Source organism: Coturnix japonica, chromosome 11 (genome assembly GCF_001577835.2).
Source record: "Coturnix japonica isolate 7356 chromosome 11, Coturnix japonica 2.1, whole genome shotgun sequence".
NCBI lineage: Eukaryota > Metazoa > Chordata > Aves > Galliformes > Phasianidae > Coturnix > Coturnix japonica.
Window position 1 is genome coordinate 1,743,647 of NC_029526.1, and position 27,499 is coordinate 1,771,145.

General features: G+C 45.0%; 1 protein-coding gene across 3 annotated transcripts; it reads right to left on the reverse strand.

Moving 5' to 3' along the window:
* Positions 1 to 94: 94 nt before the first annotated feature.
* On the reverse strand, positions 95 to 27,435 carry RSPRY1 (ring finger and SPRY domain containing 1). 3 transcript variants are annotated; one of them, XM_015873689.2, is made up of 18 exons: positions 27,336 to 27,416; positions 23,547 to 23,741; positions 21,841 to 22,038; positions 20,521 to 20,666; positions 19,929 to 20,423; positions 17,410 to 17,462; positions 16,205 to 16,317; positions 13,935 to 14,061; positions 13,181 to 13,239; positions 12,542 to 12,608; positions 11,699 to 11,830; positions 10,845 to 10,960; positions 10,012 to 10,155; positions 7,212 to 7,323; positions 6,475 to 6,577; positions 5,105 to 5,257; positions 3,010 to 3,114; positions 95 to 2,568 (listed from the first exon to the last, which is right to left on the reverse strand). In XM_015873689.2, the coding sequence occupies exons 5-18, from the start codon at positions 20,273 to 20,275 to the stop codon at positions 2,472 to 2,474; spliced, it is 1,728 nt and encodes a 575-aa protein (XP_015729175.1). In that variant the 5' UTR covers positions 20,276 to 20,423; positions 20,521 to 20,666; positions 21,841 to 22,038; positions 23,547 to 23,741; positions 27,336 to 27,416; the 3' UTR covers positions 95 to 2,471. The 3 variants fall into 3 exon arrangements, with proteins under 3 accessions (XP_015729175.1, XP_015729172.1, XP_015729173.1); XM_015873686.2 differs by lacking the exon at positions 23,547 to 23,741 and having other exon boundaries at positions 27,336 to 27,435; XM_015873687.2 differs by lacking the exons at positions 20,521 to 20,666; positions 23,547 to 23,741 and having other exon boundaries at positions 27,336 to 27,435.
* Positions 27,436 to 27,499: the final 64 nt, after the last annotated feature.

A 27,499-nucleotide genomic window follows, 5' to 3' on the forward strand; every position in this document is an offset into this window, starting at 1 on the left:
TTGGGGGGGCCCGTCTTCTATAAGCGCTTCCCTCAGAGCTGAGGCCACGAACCCAGCTCCCAACACGAGCAGCAGCACAATAAAACCCGACAAACACTCTTCAAGACGTTTTATTTCCGAACAGACGACTGTGCCACGCTCCATTTCTCCCCCTTCTTGGGTTTCCCACCCCTCAGAGCCCCACAGCAGGACAGCCCCCTATGGCGGATGCCAGCAGAAACCCAGCCCCATCTACAGCCTTTTCCATACGTGAAATAACAGCACAGTGCTCTGCAACACAGCCGGCCCCTCTGCACAGCAAAGCACTCGGGTCTCCCTGTCCAGACAGCACGCAGGCACCCAGAGCCATGTCCACAAAGACACCTGGGCTATTTGGAGCCCTGTGTTTCAGTTGGACACCCATACAGCTCTGTGGGCCTCTCTCATACAGCACTTGGTACTGAGCAGGATCCCCAGGCACATGGGAGTTATATCTCAGTTAATCCTGGCCAAGGAACCCAAAGCTGCATCTATTAAGGCAGAGTGCGAAGCGGTTCTGTCCCACTCCTTCCTCTACAGCACGCTTTGCTTTGTATCTTTGTGCCTATTGCTGCATTTGGAAGCATCTGGAATTTCATCTCTAAAGATTCTGAAAAGCAGAATGGCAAAGTAGAGAATACCTGAACTTTGCACAGTACAGTCCGTGAGGATACGAGGTGCCCCAGGCACCTATTTGCCATCCTGACCTTCATCACAACAGCTGGAAGAGAATTCACATTTCAGCAAGAACAACCCTCGCTCCACTCCTGATACAGTCTGTAGTTGGGGAAAAAAGCTCAACGAGAAAACGATGCACAGAACTTTCCTAGGGAACCGCTTTTACGTGAGGCTCAGAGGGACATTTCCCCTGTACCCCCCCATCTCCTCCTCTGGATTAGACTCAGCACCTTTGAGTTATGGAAGGCAGAATGTGAGAGGAACAGCCAGACAGCTCGATTCTGGGACCTGTGTGCAGTGCTCTCCGCTCCTTGGTCAGCAGGAAGCAAAAGTACTCAGCGTGAGGAATACATCTCAGCTCTCCTAACAAAGATGGTAAAAGACTTGGAGAATAAAACAGCTCACAGCATGAGATTTGCTACGACAGTCTCCTCTACTGAACCGCTGCCAAGAAGTGGGATGGTGATGGTGTAAATAAGGTACCAATTAATAGAGTTCTACTATATAGCCCAATCATTTAATAAAAGCAACCTGTACGATTCTTGGAAGAGAGAGTTCTACAGCCTGGGTGCAAAATAAGCAGAACTCCATTGACTTTTGTGCTACTTCACCAACTGAACCCTGATTCCTTGTAGAAACCAAACTAAGTGGGTCAAAAGCTGCTGCCGAAACACATCCTCAACATAGAAACATCACAAACATGTAACTCAAGTGGAGCAGACATTTCCCCCCTGTGTGATCCCTACCAATAATACAAAGTGTGGCCCCAAACCTGCTCAGAGCAGGACTGACACACAGCAAGCAAGGTGCGTTTCTAACGAGTTACAGAATAAGACCAAACTTGTTATCCAAGTAACATTTCCCCCCCCCTTCAAATACACTGGCCCAGAATTCTTCTCTACGCTTTTAAGTTAGCTCAATATGTTCCAAAGTGAACACAACCTTCCAAAATGACACTAATTAAAAAAAGATGTTTGCAGATACCTTAAAAAATACCCAGAATATCAAATTAATTCCAGTCCGCTGTTATAATTAGTTAAGAATACCTCACAAAAATTATATCCTCACAAAAAAAAAAGAAACAATGGTGGATATTGAAGTTAAAAGCATCAGAAACGTTATGTACTTGAAAATACCACTGATCTTCAAGCAGTTAAAAACAAATCTGAATTTTCTTTGGAATCATCGAGTTATTAAAACGTGAATTGCTCTACGGTCTCCACACCGTCCTTTCAGATCAGTCTGTGTTCAGCTCAAGTCTTGGAGCAGTTGGATATCCACTGTTGGAAGATAATAGTCTCTGACCAGCAGGAGGCTACATTGAACAAGAAACAATGGCGCTCATTCTTAGCACTGACTTCTGCCCAAAAGAGAGACTTTGGAGCACGAGACAGAACGGCCCTGCTTGAGGAGATATTTCCTTTCTGAAATGCATTGTATGTGTGCTTCCAGTGCAAATTTTTTCAGCACTTGAGACAGGCGAGAAGGAAAAGGGGAGGAAGAGAGACGCTCTCCTATGCTCTTGCTTGGAGGAACCAATAGCCATAACACACCAAACTACCAGCTTTCCTTACTGTTGAAACCAGTTCCCGCTGCTGGCAACCTGAAATAGCTTATTAAGGATTTCATTTGTTTTTAAGATAATCAGCTTACAGTTTAGCATGAAATCTGGCCATGGCTACGGTTCTATGTGCGTAAAGATTGGTTAGAGATGCTTTCCCCTTTCTGTATTGGTTGGAGTTCATTAAAAACAAGTCTGTAGTACTTCACGTGTGTCATGAAATGTGAGAAATCTGTCTGACTCGGGTCTGTATTTCCTGTCGACACAAAGGGCAGGTCTCCAGTTGCAAGGCACACTCCATGCACAGGTCACTGGAGGAGAAAGAAAGAAAGTTAAAGGCTGGATTTACAGCAGTTACAAATATTTACCAAACTAAAAAGAAGTAATCACAGAATAATTAAAATTATTATTAAGATCTCTAAGATCATTGTGTCCAGCCGTCTTGGTCTGCTTCAATGTAGGCAAGTACCAGGTGCCACAGTATTAATCACAGTGCTGCCCCGTTTTTATCTTTTGTAGACATTTGTGACTTCAGATGATTGACTTATTGAATGCTTAATGAATATCTGGGTGCACAGTGAATTTCCTACACTCCTCACATGATAAAACACATAAAACAATGAGTTATTGCTTCCTTTGTGCTCTGAAGTCAATCAAGACAAGCAGGGACTGTATCTGACCTCACCTAAGATACGTCAAGCACAGCCACTGTTTCTTGGTTGACCTTTTGCATTAAGGTTAAGAGTTTTTACCTGTGTCCACACGGCCTGAGTTCTGTGTCTGCTACCTCATCACAGCAAAGCGTGCAGCAGTTCTCCCTGATGCTCACTTGCTTCAGCAAAGCCAGGCGCCTGTGTCTGAAGAGAGAGACATATCCCTCATGTTAGTTGGGCTCTAAACTACTTGGAGCACTGCGTCAAGACCAACACAACACGTGCTCATGCTACTCAACACTAATGCTGATAAACACAGCACAAAAAAAAACACTTTAAAACATCCAGAGTGGTTCTGAGCAGCCTTTGTTCCCTCGTTCTGGTCTGTCACAAAGGGATAAAGAGGGTTAGGTTACAGTTCCAGGCCTCACAGCTGAACATTTCCATTAAAGTATTGTGTATGTGTATTTTCAAGAGGAAAACAGCACCTACCCACCAACAAAGCCTGGAAACCTTATAATGCTGTATCACAGCTCAGAAGAACACAGATTGAAAAGAGAACTGACAGCCCAGTACGGCAAATGCCACAAGGGAAAACAACATACATTCCCTTCTCTTTGGCATATATGTTATACAGAGGAGTCCTTCGAACATTTCAGGTGCAAAAACTGCACATGCATGCATCCAATTACATATATACATATACATAAATGTGATAGGTTATAATTAAACACAACACTGACATATAGAGAGGTGTGTGTATTCAGATAGGAAAACACACATTAAAAACGATCACATTAGTTATCACAAGGAAAGTCATTTTTAATCAAGTAAGTTTATGAAAAAAGTCCATGTGATGTTTCAGGCCAGCGGGTGAAATCAGAGCAAGCTGGCAGAGCTCCCACCTGAGCTGAAATATGATGTTTCAGATTTGGAATGCTTGCTACAAGAGAAAGCTGGATGGTGGCAAGATGCAGTACCCAGCCCAGGCTGTACACTGCATCCACTACATCCAGCACAACCCCACAGGAGTTTATGTTAACCCTGTGATAGTTGGGAAGTGCCCCACTTTGGGTCCTAGCCCTTTTTCCAACTCCCTGTTAGGATCAAAGCCATCTTGTAGATGATGATTGGCATAACAGCTACCAAACAGTTCAGACAGTGTAAACTAACATCATCCCCTCCGCACAAAGAGCAGCAGTGTCCAATGCTGAATGGAGCCTTTCAGTGCTATCGCATACTGAGTAGCTGCCCACACAGGAGGTGAATGTCTCCAGCAGATAGCAACAGGAAGCCAGTTTCTCGTCCTTCTGTACAGCTTTTGTGACAACCAAAGCCTCATTCTTGCAGCTACTGTGAGGCCAGAGCCACAGTGACACCAGCGCCATCACACCCAATCATCAGCTCCTTACAGCACACAGCCACAAGCTGCCAAAGTCCTCATCTGGAGTATGAAACTGTTACGACACCTGCTGTGAAAAAGGGCTGAGAATGATAATGAACAGATCACCCTAACGAGCTAAATCAGACTCTCACTTAAAAGACCTCCAGTGTCAAGCAGGTGTGAGTTACTCTGGCTACAGGGAAGTGCCAATTGTCTCGCAGGTTGGATTTTGTTTCCTCTTTGCATAAACTCAGTATCACACCTCTCAGGCTCAGATGAGACTGACTTTTCTGACTTAATTCAGAAAAGCTGATAGGTTTCAAACCTGCCAACAATACAGGAAGGATTTACCCAAACTTTGCTGGGTGGCTTTATGTTTAGGTGGAAGTTTGAATAACCTTTCTTGGTAGAATCCACAAAAAGGGGTTAACTTTCATTGCAATCAGAAAAGCCCAACAACAAGACTTAGAATAACTCAGAACCTCCACACTACCAACATCAAATTGGGTCAATTTTAAATGAGATGCACTTTTAATTAAAAACTACAGCTCCTCAACCAACCTAATCGTTCTTACACAGCACAAGACACTTTCAGTCCAGTCTACTGGACTAATATCACAAAGAATTACTTCAATGGTATCCCTGTGCATTTCTGTGGGCGCTGCTTGTCACTCCTATGGTACCATCCTGTTCTAGAAGATGCACATGGAGGTATGAGCTCAGAAAAGGTAACTCATATGAGGATAGTGTAAGGCTACGCAACTCAGAAGTGAAGTATTTCATTCCTCTGTACTCAGACAAAAGGATTACCTTGGCAAAATGATCTTCTCCTCTGCTGTCAGGAAGGCATAATCGTTGAAGGTACTAAATTTCATTGGTGGTGGGTATTTGAAAGGTTTTGCCCCAAAGTTGAACTCGCACTGTTGGTAAGACATGAAACTCGCTGCAGCAAAAAAGCCAGATCTGCAAGAGGAAGAAAAACCACTTTAGGATGACTTGAAGCAGTAAGAGAAAGAAGTACGAGAAAGAGAAAGCATCTAGAAGTGATGCTTTATTACCAAACGAAAATATACCCTGAAACAATGAACGTTTTCTTAAACAGATCTGGTTAAGCTGGAAGAAAACCCTCTAACACACCCCGTGTCAGCTGCTTACGCTGTCCTTTCTTAGTTCTCAGCCTTGGAATTTACTGTCAGAATTTATCTGAATTTACTCCCCAATAAATGCTGCTTACTCTACAACAGGGATTAGTCACACTTACAGTAAGAGCAAACACATACATCTCAACAGCCCCACAGCCTGATCCTCTTTACATCAATCAGCTCAGTCTCTCCTTCAGTACCAGAGCTGCAAACAACATTTTCCTCCCAAACAACTGTTTGGTTCATCTGCAACCATGTCAGCCATTGGGGAGAGCCACGTGCCCACTGCTCCTGGCTGCTTTATTTGATCAGACACAAGACAGGCAAACTCGCAAGGGTATACAAGTTCCATATGAGCAGTGCACACCATGAGTTCAGGTCTGTGAGCTCCCTTAGCACCATGCCCATCTGTCTCTCCTTGCTCCTGCAGGATTACCCTGGGACAGCTGTCTGCTTCACAGCCATGCAGACACCTTATAAAAACACCAGAGCCATCATCCCTTCCAATTTTATTTACAGAAGGCCCCCAGGCTGAATAATATTGTAAATTCTAACTGCACAGAAGAATCTGTAAAGTACCTAACTGCCATGCACCACATGAAAAGAGAAACAAGCTGAAGAGACAGGATATCTTCTAAGGCTTTACACTGTGCTGCTTCTGACCCGCTAGCATCTTGAGCTTCATTATGATAATACAAACGAAGTCAGTAGCACAGTAACATCCATTTAGAAAGTACTGCAGTGTTTAATTAAGCTGCATAGGAAGCCTCTCTCAGCTATCACTCCAGCTTCCCAGAGCTGAAACGCTGAACTCCTCTACATATATACTACTACAGGCCCCAGCCCCACTGCAATGCAGCAAGTTAATACAGCCTTCAGAATGCACAAATCCACTTCTAAGATGTTATCCCAGTTGTGACATTTCTAAGCAACTTTCAGTTGGGAATTAAGTTCTCAAAACGGGATGTTTTCCACACAATTACAACTATTATTACAACTATACAGGTCACTGTCATTCCCACTGAGCACATTACTTACACAGCCGATGAAAAGACTTGCTTCTCAGCAGGCAGCTGGTTTCCATTCAAATAGAAGATCATTTGCTTTTCTTGCAAGTCTAGTAGAAATCCTATTGTGTCTCCTTCAGTGCAAAACAGAGATCATTTAAATCGTTATTACATTACAGGTCAATAGCTGAAACAGTTAAATAGAAGCATCATGTGCCTTGGTGAGCTGTCGCAGAATGAGCACAGCAAAAGCAGCAGCATGGAACAGGCTGTACTAGCAAAACACAAGGCAATATAGTCAATACAGAAAGTATTTTAGTCTGCCAGAGTGCCAATACTACATAATGGTACTGCAGAGCACCAGACAAGCCAGAAGGAGAGATGTTCTCTCCCTGCCTGCCTCTCCCTGGCTATTCTATAGTTGCTTAAGATACCTTCAGAACACACACTTCCAACTTTCTAATATGCCTGTGCCAACCTTGGGAGAAGTTTTTAATAGGAAAGAAGGCACAGAGAGCAGTTCTCCAACATGACCCTGCAGCCTTCTCCAGAGCATGGCGCCCACTTGGCATCTTCCAAGCACTGCAAGTACTACTAGTAAAGGCACAGTAATTATCAAACACTTCACATCATCAGGATTAAGCAATAACTACTTCAGTCACACTTGCTAACAAGCTGCATATTCCAGATGCCTGCAAAAGGAAGAATCCTGTGCAGAAATCCAGCTAGGATAAACAGCAGGAGATGAGCTGAATATAGACTGAATACCTTCTTTCCAGCAGGGATGGGAATGTGGTTTACTTCTGGCATTATACCAAATCAGCTGCCGGCAGCCATCGTACGCACAGGAATACTCATCATCTCCAATGCCATAACCTTCCTTTAGGAAAAGGAGAAGCACGTCAGCCTGCAGCCACCCCTCACAGAGGTGAGCTAAAGCATTTGGCTAAAGCACTCCTCCAAGAGCAGGATGGGACCCCCCCATCTCTTCTTTTTCAAGAGCCTTGGCTTCATTCTCACATCAAAATGAATTCTTTGGGGGGTAAAGAGGAATAAAAGAATCCTATCTGATTGTTCTGCAGTCTCAAGTTCTCTTGCCTACTAACTTTTTTGTCATCTATTTAAAGACCTCAAGTCCAGTAGCTGAATATCTATCTTCCCTTCCTGAAGCTTGCCAAGTCAACACAGGCGCATGACCCCTTCTCTTATCTTCAAGTCAGTCTTGTAATAGATACCCAAACCACATCCAAGCGTGACCAGAACACACAGCACACAGAGATAAACCCACGGAGCCTTCACTGAATGCTCTGCATATTCTGTCCCTCCCAGTCACAGCCTCCCTCTGTTTGAACAGAGCTCCAAGCAAGCACAGGTTTCAGAAAAGAAGATGAAGAGAGCCCAAAAGTGAAATCCAAAGGCATTTTGGAAGATAGCTTCCTTCTGTGGTTGGTCTGCAGCGCAAACACCAGCCAGGGTCTGATTACATAAGATGTCCTAATTAAAACTAACTTCTGCTAACAGAAGTTTCACATCATATTCAGGATCAGGCTTTTTGTTACACATACTGGAAATAAAGAGCCCCTGGCTTCTCTGATGAGCACTCATAAGGTAATATCTTTATGTTTCAGATGATAGAAGCCTGATGAACTTACATACCAGCAGCATTCAGCCACCAGCAAAACCACCACAGCACCAGAGAACCCAGCTCAGATATATGACAGCTTCTGTTTCCATACCTTGCACAGGAAGCAGGCAGAAAAACGCGCACACACCAAGCTCCTTAACAGTAAGTGGGAAAAATCTTTTAAACCTCTTAGCATTCTAGAGGCACACACGTTGTCTTTCACTTCATGCAGTTTCCATTACACTTAACAATACCTGTGCTTAGGACAGGTCCATAGGGTTGGGTTGGTTTTCTTTTTGTTTGTTTAGCTAAATAGGAAATAGGACTCGATTCCATGATAGAACCATGGGGCTGGGCTTTGGACATAATATAGACACATACGCATGTCATGTGCCAGCAGAAGACAATGCTATTTATGCTACTACATGGAAGAAAGTGCAGAAAGACTGTAGGGAGATTCAAGTCAGATGGTGAGAAAGGCCACACTCCCATTCCCATGTCTTTCTTGTCACTGATGTTTCCATTCACCTCCTTGCCATGTGTTTCTCACAGCTCCCAACTGACATTTACTCACGTCTCTTCATTTGAGCTTCTACACTGCTGTAAAATGACTTTCCATAATGATCTGGAATGAGCAGGTTTAACTGCTTATCTCTATATTCAAACTAAGTAAACACTTCTCCTGAAGGAAGTTCCAAGTGGGAACAGAAAACCACGTAATGACAACTATAAAGTAGGATTACAGGAATATTTCTTGTCAAGCTCAGCCAGTAGGAATGTCAACTTAAAATCTCAGCCCTGTATTTCCACTTCAGTCAGCAGCAAGCTACATCATCTAAGCCTACTGCATTGAAATTATAACCCGTGCTTTAACAGGCTTGACAGTGGCTAACTTTGGAGGGCTGATAATGTGGATACTAAGCTAGCTGGATGAGAGAGAGAGCAAAACCTGTACGCTTTCTTATTTACTTATCCTGTATTATCAGAACAAAGGCAAGAATGCAGAGAATTCAGTCTTTGTAATGCTTATGTTTAATCAAAAAAGCTGCCACGTTCCTGAACGCTGCTTCCACCAGCAGGACCAACGATGCTGTATTGTCCCAAAGTCACCTGAAAAACTATTTCCCTAATGAAAATTAATGTGATAGGAATATAAAGAGAGCCTACAAGCAGGAGGGAGTCGACTATTTACAAGGGTAGATAACAGCAGGACAAGGGGAAATAGTTTGACGTTGAAGGTGGGAAGATTTAGGTTGGATGTCAGGGGGAAGTTCTTTACTATGAGAGTGGTGAGATGCTGGAACAGCTGCCCAGACAGGCTGTGGGTGCCCTGTCCATCCCTGGAGATGTTCAAGGCCAGGTTGGATGGGGCTCTGGGCAGCCTGGGCTGGTATTAAATGTGGAGGTTGGTGGCCCTGCCTGTGGGGGGGGGGGGGGGAGTTGGAGCTTCATGATCCTTGAGGTCCCTTCCAACCTGGTCCATTCTATGGTTCTATGATTCTATGCTAAAGAGAGGAATCAAAATGGCTGTTTGATGACCTGCACAAAAGCGAGTGCATGATAACCTCCCAGTTCTTAGTGAACAGTTGTTTACTTCACAAAAAACACTGACAGAAACGAGTACTGCTACTTGAAGACTTTCCAAGAACAAAGCACAAGACGTAAGCCATTTCCCTATAACATACAGGCAATGGCAAGCAGATACACTATCACTTCTAGCAATTACACAATATTTGTGTGACAGTGTCAGTGTGTAGCAATGACAATCCTGTCCTTCCTTGTACTACCCACATCAATAAAAAACTGCTTTGCAAAAGTACAGGAAAACTAAGGGAGAGTTATGTGCCCACTTACTGTCACAGAATAACCAGTTATTTTCCAATGCACTGAAAGTGGAGACGTATTAAAGCACATTACTGGCTGGATGACACTGCACGTACTCACATGATTGAGAAATTTACTGTCTTTGGTAGCCCATCCTATTTGCATCACTCCCGAAGTAATTACTGTAACTTCATAATACCAAACTCCAGAATCAACGCAGAACGTACATCTGACGCTTTCAAAAGACGAGGCATCGCATCGAGCCTACCAAAAAAATCAAAGGTTTATTTTCTACTAAAGAAGCATTTAAACTCCTTTTTTCCCCTCTGGAAGAAGTTTTGTACATATAAGAATACATAGGCACAGCGTTAGAGGTAATATAACTTCAAAGTGCCATCTCTTCACACTGCTAACAGCCACACCCTAAGCACTGAGTAGGCAAGACTGAAATGTGGTTAGAGATAAGAGAAGTGAGGAAGTAAAGCATTGATGGAATCAACTTTGAATACTTAAAGGCAACCAAGACAGGAGGACCTGTGTCACTGGCTGTCAGCTAGCTCTTATTGCAAAGAGCAGGAAGAACCTGGCATGAAAATTCACCTATTAACAGAGGAAACGAAACAAAACATAAGGCTGAGATAAGAATCCTGCTCCTATAGGTGCCTCAAGTTTCAGCAATACAAACAGCAGGGATCACAGTACTACAGTTATAGTTGGAACTAAAACTTTAATGGCTCTGGGCAGCATGGCCTGGTGGTTGTCGTCCCTGCCCACAGCAGGGGGGTTGAAACTGGATGATCTTTGAGGTCCTTTTAAATCCAGGCTGTTCTATGATTCTATGAAACAGTTCTTGTAAAAAACAAGCTGTCTTTTAAGTGCCCTGCTCACCATGCTGAACACAGGCATTACTTTACTTTTCTTTCCCCAATTGAAACCATGAAATGACATCCTACCTCTAATCCATGTGGTGATATCTTCAGGTATTCACTGACATCGTTGCTGTTCAGCATAGCCCTGATGTTGGTCAAGTCAACCTTCTCGTACGTAAACTGCCTGCCTTCTTTTAAAACTGCAAAATAAAATTAGTCCAAATGACTGCTACAGCAAAGCTTCCTTTTGAACACTTCAAATAGCAAAGAAAAGCCACTCTTGTTAGGACCCAGTTCACTACTGGCATAAATGACTGAAATATGGGCATTCAAGGAAACAGCATCACTTGCAATGACACTGTGTTAAACGTCCTCTAAGCACCAGAACATAACAGATAACTGCCCAGAGCTCCTGCAGCCTAAGTGTTACTCTCAAGTAATCCATGGGCACACAAAAGGCCTCCAAGTTTATACCAAGATGCCAATTGTTTCAGGGTTTACCACTGTCTGTATAATCAGTTGGGCAGGGTTTTCTCAGTTCATCACATGTGGCAAAGATTGTGGGGACAGAAAGCCTACAAACATTTCTACCCTCGCAGCTTCAAGTGGGTGATGAACTTTAACTGAGCCAAAGCAGCTCTTCCCCTTTTCATGTGGAAGGAACTGAAGCATTTATCTTACCAGGTATCAAACTGCTGACACGTATGCATTAATTTAGTAATCAAGATCTTGCCTTAGGGCTACTTCTTATTTCCCTCATTTGCTACAACGCTTGTACAGATGTTTACTAAACAACCACACACTGACTGGAGCCCCAGAAGCCCAACAAGCCTATTTTCCCAAATCTAAGCAAGGGGCATTAGAAACTATCAAGTCCTGAAGCCCTTCTCCTTGGAGATTTACCATTAAATGAATCCATCCCCCCCTGCTATACCTACACAGATTGTCTAAACTCCACTGGGCACAGAATCCAACCTGGCGTTTCAAATAGTCTGGATGATCTGTCCATTTCTCCAGCAAGACCAGTTGGTCACTAATGCGGGATTCGGAAACTGTCATTTTATTTTCACCTGCAATTTAAGAGCAAAAAAAATAGAAATTCCTATAAACCAACAATACCTTTAGTTAACTAAGTAACATTGTGCAAACGCAGCAGGAACAGAAAACAACAGCAGGAAAAACCCAACACACCAACTTTATATCTCAGCACAGCATCAGGTTCTACTCCCAGGCTAATCCTGCAATCAGATAACACTTCACTGCATGGAGTCAGACCAGGGCTGCTCTAAATCTTAATACAGATTCTTTTCCCCCAGTAACAAGGGTTTCATTTTGTAACTCTTTGTGATGCAGTTCTGTGTTGAGAAGTACTGAGCTCCAGCAAAACCCTCAGGGCTTTCTGGGTGGGGGGGTCCTTAAAGCAATAAATACTTTGCCTGCCTGCATGCACCCAATCATTGCTGTTCCGGATCTCTTTAACACAGATTTATTTCAGAGACAGCAGCCTCGTGTCACAAGGCTTTATGCAGCAGGTTCCAACTGATGAGCTCTGCACTGAGCTTCAGCGAGTATCTCCATGGTCCTGAGGGGCAGAGGGGTGGCACTAACACAAAGTATTTCTTCCTGCTTCTAAGTGCATCAATATTTCTCCTCTACATTTGTATTCCTACCAATCCAGTCCTTCTTGCTGACAACAAACGTGATCTGACAAAGCAAATGACAAGCACACACCACAGAAGCTGTAACATTACCATACAGAGCAGTATTGGGCTGACACTTACTTGTTTGTGCAAACTTCTCCAGTGCTATTAGTGCAAAAAGCATCACCGTCGGATGGGACTGGAAATTCTAAACATGGGCAGTAAGAACAGTCAGTAAGCACACGATACTGATAGGTAGGAAGAGCTCTTTGTCAACAAATGCTTCAGGTTGAAAGGAACCTCCCAGAGTCACCAAGTCCCTCCTTCTGTCAACAGTTGGCTCCAGCAGATCAGGATGCTCAGGGCCTGTAGACTTCTGAGAAACTCTAAGGGTGGAGCTCAGTTTGTTCTACATTCTAGGACCACTAACAACCCCACACAAACAGGACGCATGAATTTTCTCCCCACCCTCCTAGTAGGTGAAAGCAGCTGCCTGAAGAAAAAAGAACTTTGCACTTGACAACAAAACAGAGGAATAGTGCTGAGAAGCCCTCTGTATCACAATAGCAGCAAGGTCTGGTTGCTTAAATATCTTCTTAAAAGTGGGAGATAGGAACAGCAGAATCTTGTGTGTTTTAGGGGATATTTTCACCAGGACTTTCTGAACTTAAATCTCAACTCTCTGTACATTGTAAGCATTTACCAAACACAACCCAGAGACACACAAAGCCATTCTAATCACAACGTATGGATACGAACTAAAGGATTGAAGGCACTTACCAAGCTGTGAAGTAAATATTCCAATATGCCTGGGCTGAGTAAGCCTATACTTGCAGGACCTGTAAAAACATTACATGTTAGATCCATCCATGGGAACTACCAAACATCCACCACTGCTGAGCAGTGTAATACAGAGCAGAAGAGTCTGGCTGCCCTTTAATTGCAGAGGGAAAATATGAAAAAAAAAAATGAATCACAGAATGCCTTGCATTGGAAAGGACCCCAAGGATCAAAGTTCCAACCCCCTGGACACAGGCAGGGCCACAAACCTCAACCATAGAGACTGAAGAACAGCTCCATTTACCAGCAGCTCTAAATAAGCCAAACCAGGGGGGGTCTAATACAACCTATTTGATTGTGAGCTATACTATTTGCAGCAGCAGCATGGCAAGTAGCCAATTAAAGAAGCTACCCTAAAATACTGCCTGTTCAAGAGAGATGCAAGCTCCAGCAGCTTCAATTCTGAAAAGCTGTGATGGATTCCACCACAACATGAACAGATTTGCTGTCTGAGCTGCTGCAATTACTTGGTATTAGGTCTCATTTCAACTTGCTGTAATGAGAAGGTAGGAATGCAAAATGCTTCCTGCTCTTTTCCTCTACTTTGACAGATACAGTGAAATCACATTTCTAACAACCAGCAGGTGATATCAGTCACTTTTTCTCCATTTCCTTCCAGATGTACTCAGAGGTACTGAGCAAGAGTAAAACCAGAGGTACTCAGCAAGACTCTAGAACAATCCCTTGGCTTTACCTGCTAACTTCTCAGCTAAACAGCCCAGCACTGCAGTTGTATTCCGATGTTTAGCAGGGTGGCAAGCGTCCTGGCAAGCAGCAGCTCCACTTAAGTTTAATATTTCAGTTAACTTTTGTAACGCATCCTGAAAAAGAAAACCAGAAATCTCTTTAGTGTAAGACACAGTTTTCCCCCCAACTCAGTATATCATTTGATGGAGTCACTATCCCTGAGGGCGTTCTAGGAACACATGGATGTGGCACTGAGGAACATGGTCTAGCAGGCAGTACTGGCGGTAGATATGTGGTTGGACCAGCTGTTCTGAGAGGTCTTTTCCAATACTAGTGATTCTGTGATTATAACATATTACTTTCACACTGCACCACCAAAAGCAGACACCACAGAATGGTTCTCTTTTGTTAAAAATAAGACAAAAGGGAGCAGCTGGAAAGAGAAGTTCAACACATCCAAGGTCTGTGATGTTAAAATTACCACCAGCCTGTCTGTTAGTCTTTGTTATGAGCTACATCTTCCAGGCTCAGACAAGCGAGCCACCTACAGCAAGAGGAATTCAACGCTAGGAAAAGGCAAGACAATACCAGTGGTACCTATGGCTGTATCAGCTTAGGATGCTGCCAGCTTTACAAGATGTCCTAAAGGGTACCTTTCAAAACACACGTGGTTTTCTGTAGTTATACTAACTTAAGAAATAGGAATAAAGGTAATAAATACAAAATGCCTTGCTTTGACTTGCTCCATTCAAGCAGTACAGTATGGACAGAATTCAAGACAGGTTTAGATGGTAACATCATTTTCAGGGTAGCTGGGGGTTAATCTGGAGCCAAGGGATCCAACAGAGAGAAACGCTGGAGGGCAGAGTTCTAACCTCCCCTAACTTTCCAGCCTCCATGAAAATTACAGCTGATTCAAATAGAAACTACGTAATCTCAGGCCAGGATCTCATTAAAACAGAACTTCTCATCCCAAAGTCATTTCGAGGTCTTCTGCAGAAAAAACAGCACTGCTGCAGTTGGACGCTTATTTGCTGTTCAAACAGAAGTCTGATCCGGGCTTAAATCAGTTTTCTGCTCTAGAGTCTGACATTTGTACAGAGATAAGACTGAAAAGCAGTTTCTCTCCCAAAACAAATGCCACAAGAGCAGAGCTGATGAACAGGACTGACACGAGGTGGAAAGAATGGGGAGGGAAGAAAGGATGACTGAGCCAGAGACTCAGGATGGAAAAACCTAAAATTAGACCCTTGCCATACCACGTACTGCCTTCAGATATTATTAAAGCCTTCAGAGACATCAACTACTTCGAGTTAAATTAAGACTTTATAGACTGAACAGCTTACTGTGCTGCCAGTTCGACTTTATGGACTTCACAGGCTGCCATAACAAAAACCAGCCTACTGTCCTCCTGCTGTAGCAGGACTTGGGCATTGACTTAGAACCCCAAAGGCCAAAAACTTAGTCTGAATATGGAAAAAAAATGAGCAACAAAGACTTTAATAGGATGCACATGACCTGCAGATCCCACAGCTGTAACTCCCTGCACTTTGCTGTGCTGTAAAGAGATTGCAACAGGGAAAAAGCCTCTGAGCAACCCCAGAAGGAAGCATCTTATTGCCTCTTACGGTCAGCTATTTAACAGCCAATTGCTTTGTGACTTTTGACACACAAGTCACCTGATGACTCAGGAAGTTGTAAAAAACCCAACAGAAATTCTTCATGCGGAGCAGAGGTCTGCATTTCCCTCATAAAGGCGTTTGTACCAGCAGAGTCTGAAGGCTTCAGGTCATCCTTCCATCCAAGGCCAGTTTAATGGTTGGCAAAGAGAGTGTTCAGATTTGCTAAAGGACACAGGTAAAGCATTGTTTCTTCAACTCAGGTTTCCCAACTGCACTGCTTTCCTTGCATGCAGGGAAGGAACAACCTGAACAGTGAGCTACATATGCAGCTTTCAGAACTTAGGGAAAAAAAGCATAACACCAGAAGGTTTTCACTGCACAGCATGTGGACTGCATGGCAGAAGAAGAGAGCAATGGAAGCAGCTCAGGCCCAAAGTCCTTTAGTTCTTCCCCAGAAAGCTGTGCTTTTTCATCTTCTACTGCACTGCTTCTTGTATTAAGTAGCAATCAGATGCCAGGTCACCAGAACTAACTCCAAGTTACACCCAGTTTCTGAGCAGTTACCAGCATAACCAATGAAACCCACCCAGCAACTATCACAGCAACCAGGCCCACCTGAAAGTCAGCTGCAGACAAACACACTATTTCAACTTACTTTAGTTGGCAGTGGGCATTCATCAAGGAGTAGCGTTATGACGGCCGGTCCCAGCGGATCCTCTAGTGGAATAACTCTAATCAAAGACTGGACAACTTCCAGCCAACCTTCATCTGTCAACCACAAAACAGAAGTCATGTTTAGAATCGGCACCACAACACAAGAGTTCAAAATACATCAGCAATGGAAACTGAAGGTTTCAGGTACTTAAATCACTCAGTAATGGGGAATAAAATCATGCCTATGTTTTGAATTTTATATCAATGTTAAGTTTCTAGCTTGGAAGTCTAATTTCAAGGAGTAATAGCAACCACTGCTATTGTTTGGAGAAAGCTCCTGCCCAGGCCAGAGCACATTCCAGGAAGGAACCCTCCTAAGTGTGGACAAGCACTTGGTTCCAGCATCCTGACTCAAGAGCCCAGTGCCCGGTGTCATAGCAGAACACAATGCACTCGTGATGCTGCTGAAAAAACAGGCCTGGCCAGAAAGAAAACAACCCAACTGCTCTGCAAGCAACATGGACCTCAGAGCAGCTGTATTAGCTTCTCCCATGCCTGGCCTTCTAAATGAAGTTTGATTAGATATGGAAATAGTACAGGTAGGAGGCCTTGTCTGCTCATTAATGTGAATCAATTAGATGTTAGCTTATTTTGACACAGGAATGCTTTATCCGGAACCGATACCAACTCTGTTAAGAGACTTCACACAACTCCAGCAGAAATTTGATGCAGGTCTCCAGTTGGATGGGTTCCTCCTCCCATAACAGAGATGAGTAACCCTCATATAGACACAACTTGACATGCAGGACAACTTCAGTATAGTACTAGAACAACTACATCAATAACCTGCAGGTCTAAGGACAGCAAAAACCTAAACAAAAGGCAAGCAGTATTTAGCAGTGGATTCTGAACCACATTAACGTACATGGGCTGGTTCTGCCCTCGTGCAAACAGGAAATCTTTATGGCTTATGGTTTAACGCACTTGCATTGCAGTGCTCACATCAGAAGTGTAACAGAGCTCAAAAAGCTCAAGAGAAACATCCATCAGCTCAGCAGAAGGGCAGAACTGTGTTTTGGAGTCCAAGTCCCTGGAGCAAATCAATAACACTCATACTAGCAGTGCAACTATTTTGCAGCTAAAAACAGTGTTTGGTTTTTCCCCTTTGGAGTCACAAGTGAAAAGCCCAACACGGTGCCTTGGTACCTGTTTCTGCCATTTCATGCAACGTGATCATTGAATAAGGAGGCTCCTGGTCGCTGAAAGAGATATTACACAGGTCAACATTTATGCACAACCTTCAATGCAACACACTGAATAACAGGATAAAGACACAGCAAATAAATCCACTAAGCATTTAACAAAGAGAAGGTTACGTTGGCTGCAATACACTAATGCCATTTTCAGATCTGAAATACAGGTGGGATTTAGGTTGTGTTCTGGCTTAAAACACCTGCATATCTACAATAGCTGGTATGTGAAACGTTACCCGTATCTGCAGGTCTAGAGTCTAAATTATACTGCTTAGGCTTAATGCTATTCATTAGCAAAGTTCCTCAGTGTAAGTAACAGAGGACACAAAGTGTACCAAGAGCAGTGCACAAGGGGTGCACCAGAAACACACCTTGCTCACAAACTGCTTCTATCCCCTTTCCCTCGATTGAAAGGCAAGCTATACAGCACCATACACAACTAAGAACAGCAGGAAAACATTAAGGCAGTTCAACAGGAAATATTTCCCCCAGTTCTCTTTCCACTGTGGAGAAATAATAATAACGCAGGTTGGATTCATTCCTCAATGTGATTTGATGGAGCAAGGACCTATGGCCAAGTACATCAGAGCAGTGCCATTAAAGTACCTAAAGCAAAGTGTGCAAATCTTGTTGAGGAACCCTATAGACTCTCACATTGCAAAACAAAACTTCCAGACGTGGATTTTCCTTCTTCCCTCCCTCCACTTTTAATTCCTATTTACTTAAGAAGGGCCATCATTAGCTTAAAGTCTCACAGAAGGTTCCTTAAGCTTCTTTCAGGCACATTTGGATAATCTGCCTCATAAAGATGCTCCCCCACTATTCACAGCCACAGGTCTTTGTCCTACACAACAAAGCCTTGTAATATTTGGCTGTGTTATACAACCAGCTGCTGTAATATTTAATCAACAGACCACAGGAACCACACGGTGTTTGAGAGTTAGAATCCGGAGTACTGTATGCATCTTTGGGATCCCCCATGTGAAAAATGGGGAGCCCACTGGAAAAGGGACCCAGCTGCCACTGCCTGGAATTGGTCAGTGCTTACCGAGGCCCTGAGACCCCTGTTGTGACTGGGGCTAAGCTGGAGGTTAGAGTGGATGAACTTCCAGAGGACCCTTCCAACCTACTGAGGGCTGTGGTTTAGTGGGCATGGTGGTAATGGGTTGGCAGTTGGACTAATGATCTTGGTGATCTTCTGCAACCTTCACAGCTTCGTGAGCCTAAGGAAGCATTTCATTGAGCCAACAAAACACCACAGCTTCAGGAATTTGTCAGAAACTCCAGGACCAGTGACTGCGGTTATTACCATTCAGCAGCAAAGGAAAGTACTTACAAGATTACAAAACTGACTGCAAGAGCAACGGGACCAACTACATACAGAAGCATTGTGAAACAGCCTGAGGAAATGACCTCGGGGGGGAAGGCAGGAGAAATCAGGGCAAGAATTCTGTACAATTTTCACTGAATGTTTTGAAGACAGATCCCAAAGCAAGAGGTAAAAAACCAAAAGCACCAACAGCCACCAGCACCTCAATCCCCTCCCAGCCCCAACTACACACAGCTGACACCACACACACCTCTTAAGGCTCAAATTCTGCTATTTCTACTTCAGCATTTCACAACAGGAAAGCTAACTGCTCCTCCACAGGCACTTTCCAGAGCAAAGATACAGGTAAATGAACCAAGTAAGGCTGGCGTATGCTGGGCCTCATCCATCTTCAACTCAAATCCCAGTTGTGAAGCTACAATAACATTTTTCCTTCTGTTCTGGTCTTTCTGATTCCTAACTTGCACCCAACCCAAAAGAGCTGAGCAAACTTCACCCTCTAGTTTTAAGGTCCTTTTATAGAGCTCCATAAAAAGTAACACAAACAAAACAAAACAACCCAAATAAGTGCCTATCCATAAATACCCCACATGCCCTCAATGGACGCTTTGAGCACAGAAGGAATGTAACGCTGCAATCATAAGCTGAACAGTCACAACAGGCAGAATTTAAGGAGTACTCAGAAAGAAAACCTCAGTCTCTTTATACAAACTGACAAGGACCAAAGCTCTCAGTTTTGTTGAGCAGCTTCCAAAGGAGATGCGGCCTGAAAACAGAAACCTTGCTTAGCAATAAACGTTTAGGACAGAAGTTGCCAAACTCTGTAAGGTTTGACGCTGCCTAAGCTGCGTATCTACACCAGATAAGCAATACTGAGCACACTCCTCATCCCATCTGGGTGTAGGCCCACATAGGAATGTAAGACAGCTCCTCAGCTCCTGCAAGAGTCTGTATCTGGGCGCTCAGGAGCTATGGCTATTACCTAGGAAAGGTGCTCCTCTCCTAAGCCTCCAGATGGAAACACGCTGCTGCTTCAGGGAGGGCCAGGTGTAGATCGGTGAGAGGATGGAGTCACAGTTTGAGAGAAGACAAGAACATTGTATTTTCATTCATGTTGAATTATTCCTTGAGGTGGTACTTACTTATCTACTAACGTCCGAATTACAGCCAGTGTGTCAAGTACTAGCCCATCCACATTCTGTTTTTTCCTTCTCGGTTCATGAGGCCCTCTCCCCCTCCTCGGTGGTCGGACAGGGTCCCTTGGGTGGCTTCTTCCATCAGGCGCACGTACCCTACTGCTCTCTGTGTGTCGATGCTGAGACTCCAAGTTGTCTTCTGCTCCGCTGTCATCACGGCAAACACATGAGTTCCCCATCGTGCCAGCCCCCAGAGCTCCCAGCAAGCGGGGAACGTGGTGCTCTAGAGTCAACAGCAAACCTTGGAAAAGGCTTCTGCTAGCATAGAACACAAGGAAAGCAACTACAATCATCTAGGAAGTTTTAAGAGCAATGTTTGTGTGGTCCTGAACTGTGATTGCTTGCATTATATGTGCTGCCGCCAGCAGGAACAAATGGAAGTTGAAGAGTTAAATTCCAATATAATGGGTTAAAGCAGACATTGGTCATCCAGGAGGAGGCCTGAAAAAGCAAATCCAAAACAAGAGTCAGTCTTAAGTCCGAGTAGCAGAAGAACTCTTGTATTAGTAAACAGATCTATCCGTGGCATATCAAATACCTAAGAGACACAGTTTGCATCTGCAGTCCATGTGTGTAGGGGAGAAGAACAAATGAGGAAGAGCAGGAAGTTCACTGCTTGGGTGGCTTCTCCCCACGCTTCGTTCTTACACTACCTGCTGTTTTCCAGTTCTTGCATGTTTTCGGCTGCAAAAGAACAATTCTGACCTTAAGCCCAGAACATTGCCACCTTTTAAGCATTAATAAACCACAGTTTTATGTTCTGAAATCAAAGGCTCTGCACCAACTATAGGCCCAGCAGTAACTGGGGTTGTAGGACATGCACTACACATCACTGTACCAGGAATGTTAGCAAGAGCAACAGGATTCAAAACCCTGTCTGCCCAGGAGTTACTTCTGCAAGCCACAGGGTATATTTCTGCATAGTTTATATAGAGTCTCAACTGAAATAAAGTCCTGCTAAAGACATCACTTCACTACTTATGTGCTTCAAGCATGCCGGGATAAGCAAGCGACACTGAGGAGTAAAAGCACGTTATGCTTTTATAGAATTTAAGTGAGAATGATGAATACCAGGTTATTACTGTTTTACAATTATTAAAGAATCTCACACAACAGGAAATCAGAAGGAAATGGAAGGCAGTTACCACCTTTTAAATACAAAAGGTTCCCTGGCATCTCAGCCAAGTGGCAGTTGAGCAATTGCTGACTGTTCTTTGGGACAAAAATCACAGCAACATGATATGGGAAGTCAGCCACCAATCATAGGAGCAAACATAACACCAGGGGTTTGAATAGACAGCCATTGCAAGAAATCACTACAAACAAGCTCTCATGGACCATCCCCTTAGTCTTAAATGTCACCTTCCTTCAGTAGTGCTTGGTGTTAAGGTAACTGAAGGAGAATCAGGAAAACAAAGCCCATTGTGGCATACTCATGGTAATAAATACAAGAGCTTGAGCTCTGTTTCAAGAACCTCATAACCAGCAGATCATTACAATGGTTTCGGTACCACAGCACACTTGCCTTGTTCTCCAAGCAGCTTGAGCACAGCAAGACATGGGACTGCAGGCTCAGCAGCTCTCTATCAGAGAGTAGCTGTTACTTGCTCAGTCCAGCAAGGAGATAACAGATGCAAGCGTGCCAGAGACCTTAAGTGGAACTGTGCAAGACCACAGCCAGAACAGCAGGAAAACCTAATGAGCAAAAACAATCCTAACCACATTTAAAGGAAGAATCAGTTACATCAAATGCAAAACGTGTAATCCTAGGGAAAAAATAAGTACACATCCAGATCATTTCGGGGTATTTCAGCAACACAATACTGAGAGACTGAAAACGAGATTATAATCAACTCACCCTTAGGTGTGTTTGGTTCAGGAACAGCCGGGCTTGCTCATAGAGCACTGCAGCAGAAGTGGACTGTATTTGTGCAGGCTGCAGATGCATTTGTATCAGGAGAAGCAGCACTATGCACGTCTTTATCAGCACATGATAGTGGGCAGTGAATCAGCACCGTCAGTCACTTTCACTATTCGAAGATAAGCCAAAAAGTCACTGGAAACAAAGAGAAAAAGAACAATTCATTTGGGAACTGCCCCCCATTTAGGAAGTGCTCCCCTCTGCAATGCCACCAGGTCACCCTCAAATCACTGCTTGCAAAAGTGGACACTCTTAGGGATTGGACTCCATGATTCTTGTGCACCCCTCCCAACTCAGGGTGTTCTATGCCATCACAGAATAAACTCCCCTCATTCAGCCAAGTCTGACAGCATCTGCTTGTATACTGGGCTAAGTAACACACAAAGAACTTACTTCCAAGCCTCAAGATATTGAAAGAGTAAATACTTTGGCATAGAAGCTGGTGGAAGAGGTTGCTACAGATCTGCCTGGCAAACCAGCCTCCTTTGAACAAAGTCCAAATGCCAGAAGAGAGATTCTGAAGTGCAATTAAAAACAAAGCAACCAACAAAACAAGCTCTTTTGAAATACTGATGGATTTGAGCTGGCAAGATTAAGGAAAGGTTTACATTATAATGAACGTGAGCTTCGCATTTGGCTGCTGGCAGCCAACTCACCATGGAAATAGAGGCCAAAACTCTGCACAACATGAACACATGTGGCCAGAGGGGATAGAAATGTCACCAGCACCAGGAAACAGAAGGGATGCTGGGGCAGAAGAAAACTCACAATACAAGAGGCACCTTTGAGTGAGCACATCTTGAAGGATGAAATATATTAGGTTATAAGCATGGAAACTTTGTGAGACTGGAAATTTAACTTCAGGCCTTAGGAGTGAGAATGAAAGACAACTGCTTTTCCTCTCAAAAGAGTTTGTCCACAAGAAGGAAGCTTGCAGGAACCATCACACCAGCAGAACTGAGACAGGATAAGCAGACCCTCTTATCTGGGAGAGGACACTCAAAGAGGGGTACAAGCACACAACAGCAGATAAATGGGCTCTTTCACAGTGCACTTACCCCTTTGCCAGCAGCAAAACCTCCCGAGACAGCTAAACAAACGTGCTGGCTCTAAGAGAATTAATCTCTCCCAAGCCATTTACATCCTTTTTTTCAGTAGTTACACTGCTAAGAGTCTCTGCAGCTGCTGCTAAAGCCCAGCCATGTCCCATTGTAATGCCACGACCAGCTGTTACCCAAGCAGCCAAGTCCTCCAACAACACAACAGGTAGAAGACCCAAATCAGACCATACAAGGAATATCCCTTGAGAGGGAAAAGGAAAGAAACAACAAAAACCAAACATCAGCCATTGAACTGTATGTTATTGGAGTGATTTCCATGTGCCCAATGGTGCTGATGGCCATCCAACATGAGGTCATCTGATGGAGTGTGCCAATGGAGGTGGCCTTGGTCCTGTTTGCTAAGGATTGGTGATTCATCCCCCGAAATAGTTTGCTACAGCCAACTATAACACTGCCTGATGATGGAAAAAAGCCTCTCCTTTCCATGAAACGCAGTACACTGCCAAGAAAATAAGAACCTCCCCATACACATAAATGAATAACAAGGGTTTCAGCTTCTACAATAGCTTCTCCAGGTCCTACCACAAGAGTGAAACCAGCACGTTCTCCTCTTCAAGGAGCATGATGTGGCAGCTCTGTCAGGAAATGATGCAGCTTTTCAAGCACAAAACTAAGCTCTAGGCAGCAATTTTCTTGTAAGGAGGGTGAAATGATTAGAAATCCTTCCACAGCATCCTTCCTGCCCCCAGAATGATGGCACTGCAATAGTTGTGGTGCCTGCCAAAGGAAGAGTTCAAGTTACAACAGGGACACACAGCCAGGAAACGATGTAGGTTCATCAGCTTAGACAAAGAACACAACTTGTGTTTGCAAACAGAGGCTATTTCAAACAGAGAGAAGAGCTCAGCTTTGGGACGATTAGGGTAGGTGAAGAATAAAAAGAACTCCCTTCAAAGTAATCACCCCTGGAGGTATTTAATAAAGAGCAGATATGGCACTGAGGGATGCGGTCTAGAGAGCTCACAATCATGGGCTGATGGTTGGACTTGATGATCTTTGCAGTCCTTCCAGCCTCCATGATGCTACGGCTGTAAATCCCACTGAGGTAAGAGGTAAAGCCTGCAGCTGAAAGACCTGTGTGACTGAAGAGCAGGAGCTGCTTAGCACCCAGCACAGAGACCAACCAAACCCAGAAGTACATTGCAGACCTCACTCAATTCCCTGCCTATGTTTCTGCATGTAGTAACTGAACATCAGCTTGAGGAACCTGAAGCAAAACCCTCATACAATTACTTTGTTTTCTTCTAAAAACACCCTGCAGGGTTAACACTATGGGAGATGGCATTTTCTGGCACGCAGAGTGTCACTGATTGCAATGAAGGCCATTGCTGCAGTCATTTGGTTTCTTACCAGTCATAGCAAAAACACCCTAAACCAAAAGCAGACCAACCTTGAGTCTTGCAGGAAAGTCTCAAACTTTCTATCTCTTACCCAAGCACCCCTCCAGTGTTGGGCTTTAAGCCTCCAAACCCAGTCATGTTGGAAGCACATCACACCTGAAGGATCTGCCCTTCTGTCGTGGGAGCAACAAAGCAGGAAGAAGCAGCAAACCTTGACACCACGGTGGTTTCCTTTTCTGCTGGCTCGCTGTAAGCCACATTTTATAGCCCGCTGTCTCCAAAGCAACCCCATAGCAAGGAAGAGAAACCTGCCTCACCCTGCTGGGGTCAGGGAGGGCAGCCCCAGCACCAGGCTGCTCCTCTGCAGCACTGAAACAAGCTCAAGTTTGATTACCTGCTTCATCCCAGAGGTCATAGTTCCTCAACTCACGATCATTCAGATGGAAATACCCTTTGTACAGTGGCCTTGAACACTCTGAACACCTAACCACCTTCTTCAGCCCCATCCATCCCTGGAGGTGTTCAAGGTTGGATGGGGCCCTGGGCAGCCTGGGTTGGTATTCAATGTGGAGGCTGGTGGCCCTGCATAGAGCAGAAGGGCTGGAGCTTCATGATCCTCAAGGTCCCTTCCAGCCCACGTCATTCTGTGATTCTATACCTGTACTATGATTCTTCAGGGATAGAAATGGGGAAAGCACTAATGCAAAGCTGGGGCTTGTTTTCAAAGGAAGATTAGGAGCCACGCTGCACAAGGCTGAGCAGTCACCCGCTCAGACCACAGCCAGGAGCCCAGCTAGACAGTGTGACTAAGCCACTATGAATGCATAAAACACTCTGCAGTTTGGGATGTGTGAAAGATTCTGATAACATCACTGGAAAAACTCAGTGCTACCTCTGTTGGGAGCTTCCATTCATCGGCTGACAACTGCCTCCAGGAGCAGAGCGCAGAGCTGTCTGCAGCCTCCTAATCTCAGCCTCACCAAATCTGTCCCTTGATGACACTGGTTATCATCACAAGCAGGATGAATTAGCAGCGTGGCAGCAGCAGGACAAAGAACGGGCCAATCTCTGAGTGACTCTATCAGGCAGCCTTCCTTCCCCTCCCAACAAAACCTATGGGGGTGGAGGATTTTAAGGCCTCAGCTGGTATGAGAATACCCAGAGGAAGTTGGCCCAGTGGTTTAAGAGCCAAGAAGAGGAAGGGGACAGTCTGCCTAGCAAAGAGGCACACAAGTGCCTTCTGATATCAGCCTTCTGATACACATCTAACCTACAATTCCAGCTGGTCTGTGCACACCATGGGCTGGTTGATGGTTGCAGTGGATGATCTTAGTGGCCTTTTCCAACCTGAATGACTCCCAGTGATTCTATAAAACAAGCAGTTCAAAAAGCCACACTGATAGTTCACCTCACACATCCCCAGCCTTGGTTCTCCTCCAAGCAGGACACCATGGCAGTCAGAAACCTAAAGCAGAAATGCAGCACTTTCTACATCAATACTGACCTAGCAAAGAGAGAACCTACAGCTGCAAATGTTCCACGTGCTTATAACTACAACTCGTAGAGGTGTCTCAGATGCCTTGTTACTGATCCCAGCAACTTGCTGAACACTCATTAAGAAACAAAGCTCAGTAAGAATGGAGCAGCACCTCACCCAGAGCATGAGAAAGAGACCTGAGCGGCCAAAATGACCTCCTGAGTACACGGAGTTCACATGTTAAAGCTGGGAAAGCTTCTAAAGCACAATTTGGCCATACCAGTGGCTGATGATGGCAGCAGATAACTGTGCCGGTCAGTCACACCATGAGTCATATGGGACTGTAATTTGTACCAGACCTCAAGGACATAAGAGCAGGAAGGGAGAGCCAAACTTATCCTCAGGACCCAGGGAAACACAAGGCACAGGGTGACACAACAGAATCCTAATGACATGATTGGAAGACAGTGGGGCTCGGGGCACCATATCTGCCTTTGCTGGCCCAAAACAAGGAACGAATTCAAAGCCTAATGAGAGGGCACACATACAGGAGACAAAGCAAACTTCCTGAGAAGCACAGAGTAATGCTGAGATAAAGAGAGCCGTTGAATTAGGATGGCAGAGGGTAGGTAGAGTGCTTAACTCCAGTGCAGCTCTTCACAGAAGCACAGAATGGTTGGGCTGGAAGGGACCTCGAGGATCATGAAGCTCCAACCCCCCACTGAATGCAGGGCCACCAACCTCCACATTGATACCAGCCCAGGCTGCCCAGAGCCCCATCCAACCTGGCCTTGAACACCTCCAGGGATGGACGGGGCACCCACAGCCTGTCTGGGCAGCTGTTCCAGCACCTCACCACTCTCATAGTAAAGAACTTACCCCTGACACCCAACCTCAATCTTCCCTACTTCATCTTCAAACCATTTCCCCCCGTCCTGCTGTTATCTACACTATCAAAGAGTTGACCCCCTCCTGCTTATAGACTCCCTTTAGGTAACAAAAGGCTGCAAAGAAAACCACCCAAGAGCTCGAAACTCTTCAATCTGTTCAGCCAAAGGCAGCCAAAAAGAAAGCGAAAGTCTCTGACAGAAAGCAGTGAGTCAGAGCAACCCCAACTGCACCTGGAGGGACGGGAAGGACACGATGCAGCTGCATTAGGGAACCCAAATGACTAAAAGAGCAGGTGAACGACAGGCTGAGGCGGCAAACAATGGCCACAAGTGCACACGGGTGTAAAACGTCCATAGGGCGGCATTAAAGCTGTACGAGGGGTGGAAACAGACACGGGATGAGCAGGAACCTCACACCGAGCACAGCGGGGCCGGCCGGGACCCGCTCCTCATCACAGCCCCACAGCTCCGGCCCCGCACCTCAGCACCGCCCCAACAGCAGCGTGGCACCGGGCACCGCACCGAGCAGCGCTCCGCTCCGCCCCGCTCATCCCGCCGCCACAACCCGCCGCACCCCGCTCGCCCGTCCCAGCCCCGCACTCACCGCACAGCCCCGTCCGTCCGCCCGGCCGCTCCTTTGTGCACTAAGATGGAGGAGATGGAGGCCCCGCGCACCGCCCGGCCCCGCCCCGCCTCAACAGGCCCCGCCCCCCGCCGTCTCCCTAGCGACTCGCCCCGCCCCCTCCCCTTCGCCTCGCCCAATCGCGG